General features: G+C 36.6%; 1 protein-coding gene across 1 annotated transcript in view; it reads left to right on the top strand.

The window, feature by feature from the left end:
• NBEAL1 (Neurobeachin-like protein 1) overlaps positions 1 to 13,415 on the top strand; it is a gene marked incomplete at both ends in the record, with an annotated part of 111,695 nt that overhangs the window by 50,330 nt on the left and 47,950 nt on the right. The window contains 5 exons of the mRNA XM_051218922.1: positions 173 to 501; positions 2,701 to 2,938; positions 4,094 to 4,258; positions 6,030 to 6,204; positions 11,255 to 11,450. Of these exons, the coding sequence (XP_051068652.1) occupies positions 173 to 501; positions 2,701 to 2,938; positions 4,094 to 4,258; positions 6,030 to 6,204; positions 11,255 to 11,450 (1,103 nt within the window). The remainder of the gene's footprint in view (positions 1 to 172; positions 502 to 2,700; positions 2,939 to 4,093; positions 4,259 to 6,029; positions 6,205 to 11,254; positions 11,451 to 13,415) is intronic.

Raw genomic sequence — 13,415 nt, 5'->3', positions numbered from 1 at the left:
ACATCCACGATCTCGCCCCACGAGTTTCGAACCCAAGACCGATGAGTCTCGCGTGCAAACGCTTAATGGTGGTCTAACATCAATCAATTCATGATCTTATTCAAAAACCTAATAATCTTCACAACCGTATACTGATAATGTTTTTTTTGTCTTTTTTCTTTCTATTTAACAGCTTCATCCATTACGTTTCGATTCATTTGTAGTATCTACAATTCATGATCTCTTCCGTGTTCTTATCTATTTACCTAGTAAAAGACAATCTTTATTCAATATGAATACAATACAAAATTGGTTTGATAATCAAACTAATCAAATATTATCTGGAAATGTTTTATATCTTGCTTGTCAATTATTATTAGACTGGGATTTATGGTCAAAACCTAATTCCATAGCAATTATGTTACATTTACAGAAATTAAATCAATTGGTTATTGATTATAATAGTTTATTAAAGGAACTATCAGTTGATTCATTATTAGGATCACTTGTACAGTATCATAAGTAAATCATATTTTTAATGATAATAAGTTTGTATATATTGGATGTTAAGAGATTCCTTAGTAACTAAACGATTCTTTAGTTTGTCAATATCGGGTTGTGGAGATTGGTACGTTTTCGATCGAGATCATGAATCGATTGATGTTAGATCACCATTGAAAACCTAGACGACCGTTTCACCCTGTTGTGAGACTCACCAACAATGCGCATCCACAATCCCGCTCGTAGGATCAGCGATCAGGGAAGCTAACCCATGTCGGGTAGAGACAGGTATCTACCTCAGTACAATGGAAGATGGTCGCGCAATTGAGGTTATACATTAAAAACGTTGGATACCGACTGAGTGGTCTAGTAGGTCAAGTGTTCGCGCAAGGCTGAAGGCCCTGAGTTCGAATTCTGCGAGCGTGATCGTGGATATGCACTCTTGAGGAGTCCCACAATAGGACAAAACGTCCGTCCGATGCTTCGAGATTTCCAATGGTGGTCTAACATCAGTCGGTTCATGATCTCTTTGGTTTGTTTTGGACTACTGTCATAGTCGACTTTATGATGTATGGGACAGTGCAACTAGCGTAATAATCTTAATCGATATGTGGTGATATACAATTTAATCTTATTATGTAGTTTTTAATTGTACCTAAATTAATGGTTGCTCTGATTGTCAAAAGGGGCATCAGATTCGTGACTTCCAAAGGAACTCAGCTTTCACCATAAGGTGTCACAACTCTTCTAACTCCAATTGCAGAGTTTCAATGGTTTGAATTATTTTTTCTGGTTAGTGTTGCTTTAGCGACTTAGATTTCTACGGGATGTGGTCGCTAACTCTATGCCTAACTCTCCTCCTTTATCCGGAACTGGTATCGGCAGTAGCTACAGAGGGGGTCCTGGAGCAGTTCCTTATAGGACGATGATATTTATTTCAAATCTGCCTCATGTCCGTCTGTCTTCATAAGTTGTAATGTGATCCAATTTCTATTGTTATGAATGCATATTAAAGATGAGTTCTTAGCTGAAAATCAAAAGCTATTGAGTGTTCTCTATTTTACAATAATTTCCCAATTGACCTCTATTTATTATAAAATCTGAGTTATTATAGGACTGAGTGTATTACAAACGAAAATCTGTAGTGATAGTAGCAGTATATATATATATATATATATATATATATATATATATATATATATATATATATATGATACGATTTTAATTTCATAGTTTAAAGGAAGAGATAGTGTATACACCGAGGCCATTTTGATCGATTCTCAGCCATATCACCCAGAGTCTCCAACCATTGGTTACGACAGTCACACAGATCCCAACCAAGCAGTCTTCATCTACCAACATGGCTAAGACTAAGAGTTAGTAACCTTAATGACTGATGCCACGTTTTGACTTGACCGTCCCTAACTTTCATCCAACCGTCTCCAACACTACTCAGCAATGAGCGCCGTGGTAATCGGTGTTCAGGCATACACAACACGTGATAAAGATTCACAACCTCACCAACTGACTAACCATCGTCCCCTAATACCTTAGCATCTAACCACACTATTACTTACCTGATGATCACAGCAGATGAGAGCGATATATCTAAGATATCTATGATTAAATACTAGTAACTTACGAATATCTTCTACTCTTAATAGCCGCATTTCACATCCATAAAATAGAACAGAACGAACTTGATAAGTGTTGCTAATTTGAACAATTTATTCGGTTCCTAAGCTATTCTGGTAACCCGCAAGCTAGAACTACACAGTGACCTGAACTCGAGATAAAAGGCGCAAAATGAGCGAAAAACACTTTACTCCAAAAGTTCATTTTTGTACAGAAAACAAGGGTATTAATAGATGGTAACATTTGTTAAATCAACATCATATTTTGGCCAATCCGCTAAAAGACATATTATGCTACTGATCAATAGTATCACGCCACGTTGACATTCTAGAAAGCTCCATCATGCTCTGATTGGCTAGGATTCTTCGACTCCTTTAGGGCCTCTGGAGGCTCCGTTGCAGTTCTTGGAAAGCCGACTCAACAGAACTGCTGCACAGTATACTCATCTCTTAACTGATAGACAGATATCTCGCCTTCATAGGTGGTAACATAAGTTGACAAGATCCAAACGAGATTTCTTTCGTCTTTTTTATTCTTTTTCTTCATTATTAATCTATTATTATTATTATTTTCGTTCTTTTCTAGTCATTTAGATTCATGGTTAAATGATCTGCCCACAACATATACTACTGATATCTTATTCAAACTACCTATATTAACTACTAATATAAGAAATAATAATGATAAATATGAATTATTAATATCAAATCAAATAAGAATAGAAATGTGTAAATTAATTGAAGTGAAACTGTTGCCAAGGACACAAAGTAAAGATTTAATGAAATTAATTAATTTTATTATCACTTGTCCAATTATGATATTGGTAAGTTGGATTAATCAGTAATAATAGTAATAATAATAATATTAATATGGTTGAGATCATGAGTCATCTGAAGCTAGATCACCATGAAAAACCTGTAAGTACTGGATGACTGTTTCGTCCTGTTGTTGGACTCCTCAGATGTGTGCATCCATGAGCCCGCCTTGCGAGATTCGAACCCAAGACCTATCAGTCTAGCGGGTGAACGCTCGTGGGATTCGAACCCAGGGTCTTCAGTCTCGCGCGTGGATTGGTTGAGATTAGAAATTATTATTATTATTATCCATTCGTACGTTTTATTTTGATTAATAAACATCTACTTCAAATTGATATCTTTATGAAACATTTTTCATCTATTAAATCTTGATGAAGCCTTATTTGGTGAAGCCATTTTAGCTTTTCTGTGATTAGATTTCGTGTTTTTAAGTCTCAAAAACTCCACTCGTGAAGTTGATTGAGTAGGGGAATCTTTACCCTTAGGTTTTAGCAAGAGGACATCACACAAGAGGGAAATTATAGTCTTCATGCATACCAATGACACATAAGTTTTAACCCAGCTCCCCTTGGCTTACACATAGATATACTCACCCGAGGTAAGTATAGTCTACATGCACATCAGTAACATACACGTTTTTCACGCATGCATTCCATAGCATACTTATAGGTATATTCACCCACCTGGGAGGGTAGATGATCACCACACTCTTTGAACGTATTCGCTACAACTGATTGTCTCTTAAATATTATATACATACCACCGGTACTGGTACTTTAATCTATGCACTTCATAACATATACATTAGCGTAAATGATCTCAAGAAAGATTGATGGTCACCTCATCCCCTAGTATTTGCTACTGTATCTTCAACATTTGATCTAGGTCCTGTTGCGAGCCTGCACTCGTACTCTTTCCATATACCTATATACACCAACTATACAAAGCGACACTCACACAATTCATATATAAAAATATACACATCGAGTAGCTCGCAAGATTTATTGAACCCTGAGTTGTCATGAGGAAGTTTAGTGACTGATTTTGTTACCATCTATATCTGTATCAAGTTGTTCCTTTTTTACTCGGGCGAGGGGGGTCTTTACAGATGGATTAGGATTTTTTGGGGGATCAAACCTTTAATATTTATTTCTTAATTTTAGGTAAAGGATGTAATAACTATGTTACATAATTGTTTTGATCGAACTCATACCAATGATCCATTTACATTATTCATTTATGAATCAGATTTAATTGTAAAATTGTATAGTTTATTACTTAGATCAAATTATCAAGTGGATATTGAAACTAAGAAATTAGTATTAAAGGTAAGTGATATACATAGAAAGTTATTGTGATTTTGATATTCCTTATGAAGCTATGAGAAGTATTCATTAGTAATTAGTTGTTATTCTATCATTAAGTGATTAAGAGTTGTGAAAGTATCAGTCTGATGTTATGATGGTTGAGTGACACTATCGTGATGCCCTGGTACGGTCAAGAGCGAGACAAGTCAGTTCTCTCTCTCTTCCGCGCGCGCAAAACACTCTCATATGACCATGGGTCTATAGCTACTGTCATGGAAGTCCTACTCACTGACTTCTCGCGGCGGGAGTGTTGTTTACAAAACTGAGAGGATGGAAAGCGAATGCTCCTCACTTTAACTGGGTTGGTGGACACGGAGGATCCTTTTGGGGAAGTTGGAAAACCATGATTCCGAATAAATGGTGCTAATTGGCTCCAGGATCCTAAGGGAACAAACGGAGTATGAATCTGATGTGTGGGCGAAGATGATAATGATTGGTTGTTTGCTTAGTTAGACTTGTATATAGTCTGACAGGCGTTAGATGAGTTATATATTTTCTTATCTTTATTATTATTGATTGTTGTTGAATTGTTGTCGGTTTTTGGTGTGTAAATGTATTTATGCTCTAGTCAGGCTAATCACATGTTCTTGATCTGACTTGTGTTAAAATCCTGTAGAATAGACACTGGGATTGGATCTAGTGTAGATATTCGTCTAAGGTAAATTAACGTCCATTATTGAGCATTATATCAAGATTTAATGTTAGTCGCCGACTACCATAGGACTGCATATCCTAACATTACTCCACTTCCTTGTAGATTAGACTACTTGGTTAAAGGCTCGAAGAGTAGCCCTCTAAGAAAAAAATCTGCTTCGGTTTGGGGGGGCTCTCGAGCAGTATTCCAGCACATTGCACTGAAAGTATCAATCAGAAAATAATAGTTAGAATAGCTGTTTCGTTTAAAACTCAAGTTTATTTATCAGGTATGTGAAAAGAGCATGTTCGTCTTAGAACTTGGGAGATATATATATACACTAATGAAGGGATTGAACTAACGTGACGATTGAGAATCTGGTTCAAAAAGACAAAGCTCAGTCAGTCAGCTACAGCATAGGACTAGGCACATATATGCATCAGTCCAAATGACCATACCTCATTATCACAACAAGATGAACACCAAATTCATAGAAGTGGTCACTTCAATGGTATTAATGCATAAAAAAAAGATTACATATAAAGACAGAGTATAGGAAGAAATAATCAGTTTGTAGGAAGAAAGATATAAAGCAATTTCAATCTCATAGTTTAAGAGAGGACAGAGAGTGTATACACCGACGCTATTGTAATCGATTCTGATCCATGTCACTCAGAGATCAAGGAGCACGTACCAACTGAATATATATTCATTCCATTATGAATATTCCGAAATTATATCACCAACATTGACTAAATAGAAGACAATAGTGTACGGTGACGCAGCTTCGTGGCTTGGTTGAAGTTAGACATCAACACCGTCGGATGACGGCCGGCTCAGTGGTCTAGTTGGTTAAGCGCCTGGCGCGGGACTGATAGGTCCTGGGTTCGAACCCCGTGTGATAAGGGATCGTGGATGCGCACTGCTGAGGAGTCCCATGTCAGGACGAAACTGCCGTCCAGTGCTTCCATGTTTTCTATGGTGGTCTAGTTTTAATCGACTCATTATTTCAACCAGTGAAATTTCTAGAATCTCCACAAAACAGTTCTAATCACTATATAACTTCTATTATCTTTATTTATTCATCTTCATTTCTAGTTTATTCATAAATTAGCTTTATCTGATCGAGTCACGGATAAATACAAGTCACAATTATTTCTTAAAGATTGGAATGGTTTCAGTTCATTATTGAATGATAATAATAATTCAAATATATTAATATTATTACAAGATTATGATATTGTTAAAATATTCTTGGATCTAATGAAACGTGGTATGTATCTTCTTTATTCATTGTTTTGTTAACCTTGCTAGAGATCGAACCAAACTAGTGAAGTACTGATCAAAGTACCTAAGATTTACGGATCAGGTTTCAAACTCATAACTGAATAAGCAAAGATAGATGGTGGCTAGCAGCAGTGAAATCCAGGACGTGAGTTTCTTCCCATTTTTCGGGACTCGTCAACTGGATGTACCTGCATTTCAGGGTTGATGTTTACTTTGGTACTCGAATCTGGTACCGTTCACATTAAACGTCATCGTGTTATTCACTTGGGTACTGAGTCCTGATACTCATCTGGTGGTGCAATGAAGTGAAATTTAAATTCACTTGGTGTTGTTTTACTTGTATCTTCCCATTTTTGTGTATGACTGTAATTGATCAGTCTGTTGTTAGCATATGTACATCTTGTACGGACTGCTTCAATATTGCCTCAGGTCACGAGCTTTATAAGTAAAGATGGATGGTGTTTGAAGTGAACAGGGTATTGAGTTCGAGTCCCAGAGTGGACATGAACTCTGAGATGCAGGTACATCTAGTTGACGACTTCCAAAACAGAATGAAACGCACGTCCTTGATTCCACTTCTAGCCACCATCCATTATTGTTTATTCAGTTATAAGTTTGAAACCCGTTTTGTGAATCTTAATTTTGGTTTCATGATGTTTACGCAATAAATAAGAATTATATTGGGATAAAAACAACTACTTGATTTTATTTAATTAATACACGAATGTTTCTGGTGATTTATAAAACCGTCGTGTTATTAAGTCTTGAATATTAAAAAAATTGCGAGACTGAAGTTCCTCGGTTCCATTCCCGTATACGTGATAGTGAATGCGCCCTGTTGAGAGGTCTCATACTAGGACGAAACAGTCTTACAGTGATCTAAAGTTTTCAATGATGATCTGACTTGTATCTATTCATGATTTCAAAGGAATAAAAGCTGTTGATGTAGCTTAAATTCCTTGTTCTTTAACATAATCTATGAAATCAGCTCATTTGAGCCATTGGTTTGTGTGGTTTTTCCGAACAACTCAGATTGTATTGACTAAAAAGATTGTTTGATAATCTCTTATCCAGGTTGGTTGGATTGTCATATACTATGCTTAAGGGAGATTTTGTTCTGTTGTTAGTACAGACTTGTATGGATAGAAATAACAATTGTGGTTGAATCATTTAATTTGAATTATTTTAAGTATATACTTCAGCATCCTACGACCTAGAACTTACATAAGCATGTTAATCCTCATGAAAGAAGATATCCCGCCCACCAGCATTCTTCATCCAACTCTGTCATAGGAAATCCTTTCCAGTTGTCTCTAGTTGCTATTCATCCTTTTCATCTCTACTTTGAACCCTCAACATATTGTGTTCCTCTATCTTCCTCCTTTTCGTATCCCTTCAAGATTCCAAGTTAGCGCTTTCCTCGTGATGCAGTTTGGTAATTTCCGTAATGTATGTTCTTTCTATTTTCATCATCTTTTCCTAATTTCCTCTTCATCTGGAAGCTGGTTTGTTCTCTCACACAGTAGGCCGTTGCTGATGGTATCCAGTCAACGGACATTCAGTTTCATGTGTAGACAATTGTTTATAAATACTTGTACCTTTTTGATGGTGGTTGTGGTAGTCATATACTTTTCAGCTCCGTACAGTAGAATTATGTTTTCGTTTGTATTGAAAATTGCGACTTTGATATTGGTTGACAGTTGTTTTGAGTTCCAGATGTTTTTAAACCATAGGAATACTGTCCTTACTTCGCCAATCCTCACATTTACGTCTGCATCAAATCCTCCTTGTTAATTTTTGGTGGAGTTTTGTTCTCTGAGCTGGATGGTTTGGTCGTGGGGATTTCATCATTCTTCATTTCTATCTGAAGTTTGTGCTGATGATGTCGTTCGGAAGAACGATGAAAGCTCCACGACCAAACCATCCAGCTCAGAGAAGAAAACTCCACCAAAATCATCCACCTGAGCTACAAATCTTCTCCACCATCCCTCCTTGTTCATCGATGATGTTGTAGGGACATGTTGAACTTTCCATCTCTTCTAGAGTTTCTCTATCAAGTGTGATTGGGCTAATGTTCTCTGTGTTGTATTTGAGGATCTTGTACTTTTTCTTGTGTGTTTTGGGGCCTACTGTTGCAGAGGCTGCTGCTACACTGACTTTCTTCATCTGAATTTGTTGGTACAACCAAGAAAGAGCAGTATATTAATTATGTAAGGAAAGTTGTTCGTCCTTTGTATCATACCAACAGGAAGGTCGTTATCTATGCATGTTAAGTACTTACAACTACGAAAACAAGAACCATTAGAGTGATAAAACTTGAAATACGACGTTGAAATGAAGAGAATGAGTTTATAGTTTTGTTCACAAATAAGATGTTATGGAACCGGTTGCATTAAGTAAAGTTGAACTCATAGATAAATATGTTTAGTGTGTATTTGGATAAGAAGTAATTCAAGATGTGTTCAGGAGAAATGGAAGCTTTTATGCCAGGGTAATCTGAGTCTCTCTGGGGGCTACTGTCGGTCCCAAGACCGGGTAAAGAAGGAGCGTTGGGCATGGGGTTAGCGACCCTGTCCCGTAGAGAACTAACTCGCTAAAGAAAAATGCTAAACCGCCAATCTGAGATAATTTCCAATTCATTGTAAAAGGATTAGTAACGTTCATTATGAAAAATACAGAATATCAGTGACTAGAAAATAATGTAGTGAAACAGTCAGACAATCGCCAAACGATAAGTCTATGTGATTGGTTAAGGTGTGACTTCATTTTCTTAAGAATGAGAGATATCCTGTTGATGGAAAATCATGGCTTAAATTTCTTAGTGTACAGTTATTACTCGATTCGTCTCAGCTGTTTAGAGTGTGGGGAAGGTACCCATCCAAGACAGTATTAAATAGTCGCATAATATCATGGGTTGGTTGAAGTTAAACATATACACCACTGGATCTCGAGTCAGTAGTGTGTAATAGAAGGTTCTGAGTTTGATTTGCAATAGCAGAGTCGTGAGTGTACAGTACTGGAACAAACCATTCGTTCAGTACTCTTAAGTTTCCAATGATTGTCCAACCACAATTATTTTATGATAAAAATCTATCTTCTCACTATCAGTCTTTTCATTCAAATAGCTGGTTAAGTTTGGAGCATAGGAAGTTTCTTTATCATTATCAGAATGGGATACCTTCCAAAAAACAACAGGAAAGTACTTCCGAAGTAATAAATTTATGTAAATTCGTCCCAACTGAATCAGGAATTGGGTTTACATAGTATCAAATGCATAATTTTCCAATTCAGCTTCAAGTACATATTAACGAAGCATACAATAGGAATCAAGCTTGAATATAACATTCTTCAAATATCCTCTGCTTTTTCTATGCTTATTCATGTGATGTTAGTTTATAATATCACTTTTCAACCAGTTAATGATAAATCATTATCTTTTTATCTAAATAGGACTGTTTCAACTTTTATAGGCTATTCATTAGTGATTCTAAATCCTCTTCTGTAATCTTCTAAAAATTGAAGATCCATTATCATTGTACACACCACTCGTCGCTACTACTAATTGAATGGTCTACTGAAGTCGTTGGATTAGTGTCGTTGTAGTGGCCTTGTCGCTCGACTGATTCTGAGATGACCTAATTTGATTAGTTAGAGGTAGTAAAAGTCGTAACAAGGTTTCTGTAGGTGAACCTGTGGAAGGATCATTTTCATAACGCAAAAATATACATTGAAGCATGCACCTAGCTTCGTACTGGACTGCATGTACCCTGGCTTAGTGGTATTTATCCTAGGCTTCAGCATTGAAGCATCCATTGTACTCTGGAAATTGTGAAACTTCTGTGTAATGTCATTTGATGAAATTAAGAGCTAATGTAGATCATATTCCTCTAAAACATGTCTTAAAAAAATATACACACTTTAAAAACAAACAAACAGAATTCTTAAGTGAATTGTACAGACTGCAATGGAGTCTCATACTAGACCAAAACTGTCGTTCAGTACTTCTTGAATTTCAATGATTCTCTAACATTGATTAATTCATAATCTTCATCAAAATAGTTATCAAATTCACTTGGTATTGTTTACTTGAATCTTCCTATTGATATTTAAGACTGCAATTGATCAGTCTCTTAATGGTATATGTGCATCCTGTGCGTATCACCTTAATTTTCAAGCTTTATAAACAAAGATGGATAGTGACTAGCAGTGATTTCTAGGATACGAAACTTCATCATTTGAGATGGCTGGGACACGTGTTACGTATACCTAACCACCGACTGCCTCGACATGCGATGCTCAATGGTATAGGAGTAGGTTGGAAGAAAGTTAGGGGCGGCCATATAAAAACATGGCACAAGTCCTTGACGTCACTGACAAATGGACTGAGTCATGTTGGTAGGTGTAAACTACCTGGTTGGGATCCGCGAGATGATAGCAACCGATGGTTAGAGACTTTGAATGACATGGCTCAAAATTGTTTGCAATAGCATAGGTTCCCTAACCTTTTGTGTCCTTCCAAATTCTAATCTTCTGAATTCCTCATATTCCTTTCTTTTTCTCTTTCCAAATTTATTTCACTGGATTATACTCTTTAAATAACATCTTTAAACCCTAATGTTTTTGATTACTGTTTATATTCTTACCGCCTCTATCAGTACGGGATTTATATCTCTGTGCTAATGTGATGTGGCAACTCGAACTGATGTACCTACGTACGTATGAATTTCTACGTTGTTACTGACTGATTGACTTATTTGGAACTCATCAGTTGGATGTACATGGATCTCAGAGTTGATGTTCACAAGTGAGTGACTATCAGGACTCAGTAGCTAAGTGGATAACATTATAGCGTGTTCGAAGCAAACGGTACTGAGTTCGAGTCTCAGAGTGAACATCAACAAGTCTAAGATACAGGTACATCAAGCTTGAGGATGAGTCCGAAATAGGACGAAGTGACGCACATCCTAGATTTCACTACTCACTCAAAATAATTAATTCTTAATCATTTACTAAGTTTTATTTCTAAATACTTTTAGGTCCTTCATATGATATTTTGGGATTGTTACGTTTAATGGATCTATTATATCAAAGTCCATTGAAATTTCGTATTTTAGCAGTAAATACCTTTATGGATATATTTAATAAATCATCAAGATATGTTATTGAAATTTTAAATCAATTCCCAGTATTCTTGGATTCATTTTTCCGTTTATTGATTAAATGTCCTAAAGAGTAAGTGTTTATAGCATGTGTAATGTCTTTATGACTTGTTTAATTATCAAGTGTTATGTTCACCAATTCTGAACATTGACTTATTGAGCAGGCCAATGAAGTATAAACAAAATACGAGCAGCCTAGAGTCAACTCTGAGTTCTTATCGAATCTCCGAGATAGTAGCTTCTCGTCTAACCCAATTGATTCAGACTAGAACAGTGATATTTATTTATTCGAACACATAAACATTGGTACAAGGAAGTATCATATACATATGCGCCACACAATAACAATGGGGACAGTAGAAGTTATCATTGATTTGTGTGAGGGCTATGATACTGCCCGCGTGCCCAGACCGAAGCAGGTGGTTTTCTTAGGAGTCCACACCCGGAGCCTTCGACTTAGAGGCCTTTTCCACAAGTCAGTGGAGTAACGTCAAAGGATGCAGTCCCATGATAAACCGGCGAACAACAATTGATTCATACGCCATTTATTTTCCTCAGGCTCCTGGAGCCCATGTTCACCATTGGTTTGGAATGAGGGTTTTCCAACTCCCCTAGATGGATCCTTCGTATTTACTAACCCGGAAATTCGCTTTTTCCCCCTCAATTTCGTGAACAATACCACCGGAACGAGAAGATAGTGAGTAGGACTTTCCTGTCAGTGGTTGTATGCACGTGTTCACGTGAGAGCATTTGAAGAAGAAGAGCTGACTCTCCACCAGGGCATTTGGGGACAACAAGAATACATATAATAATAATAATCCATAAATAGATCCTAGCGGTTATCATTCACTTATTCTTCGTCCGAATATAACAATATGTTATCTATAAGTCAACGATATAAAAAAACAGTATCTTGTGCCTACACTGCATTTTAATAGAATTATATGATGAGATGTTGGAGAAGATTTATAGCTGAGGTGGATGATTTTGGTGGAGTTTTGTTCGAACACATCACTTCTACTTGAAGTTTGTGCTGATGATGTCGTTCAGAAGAATGACAAAAGCTCCACAACCAAACCGTCCAGCTTATATTATTATATTATATTATATAGAGTGCTATGTTCATTCTGTTTAGATGTGTAGTTGATGTATGGTGTTTATATATTTTTCGTAAATCAAGGAAAATATCAAGGAATTTTACCATATTTGCTTCTAACAATGATTCCTTGACTATAAGCAAAGATGAATAGTGGCTAGCAGTGGAATCCAGGACGCGCGTCACTTCGTCCAATTTTGGACTCATCAGCTGGATGTACCTGCATCTAAAATTTGGTGCTCACTTTGGGACTCGAACCCAGTACCGTTCGGTTCAAAAGCTATCGCGTTATTCACTTAGTTACTGAGTCCTGATAGTCACCTGGTTGTGCAATCGGGTGAAGTTTAAATTCACTTGGTATTGTTTACCTGAATCTTCTAATTGATGTGAATTTAAAGCAATATTGAGGCGATGCGCACAGTATGCACATATACCAATAAGAGGCTGATCAGTTGCAGTTCTGTACATCAGTGGGAAGATTCAAGTAAGCAAATACTTAATGAACTCGTAGGCTAGTTTAAAAATCTTGGGAGCACAGAATCGAAAGTACTGGGTTCGAATCCCACAAGCGGGACCGTGGATACACACTGCTGAGAACTTCCATACTAAAACGAAACAGCCGTTCAGTACTTTCAAGTTTTTCAAGACGGTCTAGTTTTAATTGACTTATGAATTCAACTATTAAATTACCATAATCTCCACAAAACCCCTTTCTGATAATACTTCCAAAAAGTTGATTTTTGAAATATTGTCTATGATATACTTGAGCTCTAACATGTTTAAACCACAAACATATTGGTGTATTATCAATCAGTAAGGGGAATTTATAAAGATTGTTATGCTTTAATTATTGAATTCATGAATTGATCTGAGCTAGACTACCACTGAATACCTGGAAGAGATGGACGGTCGTTTCGTCCTAGTATGGGACTCCTCAGCAGT

This window comes from Schistosoma haematobium, chromosome 3, assembly GCF_000699445.3.
Source record: "Schistosoma haematobium chromosome 3, whole genome shotgun sequence".
Taxonomy (NCBI): Eukaryota; Metazoa; Platyhelminthes; class Trematoda; order Strigeidida; family Schistosomatidae; genus Schistosoma; species Schistosoma haematobium.
This window is presented reverse-complemented; position numbering and strand designations above follow the sequence as displayed.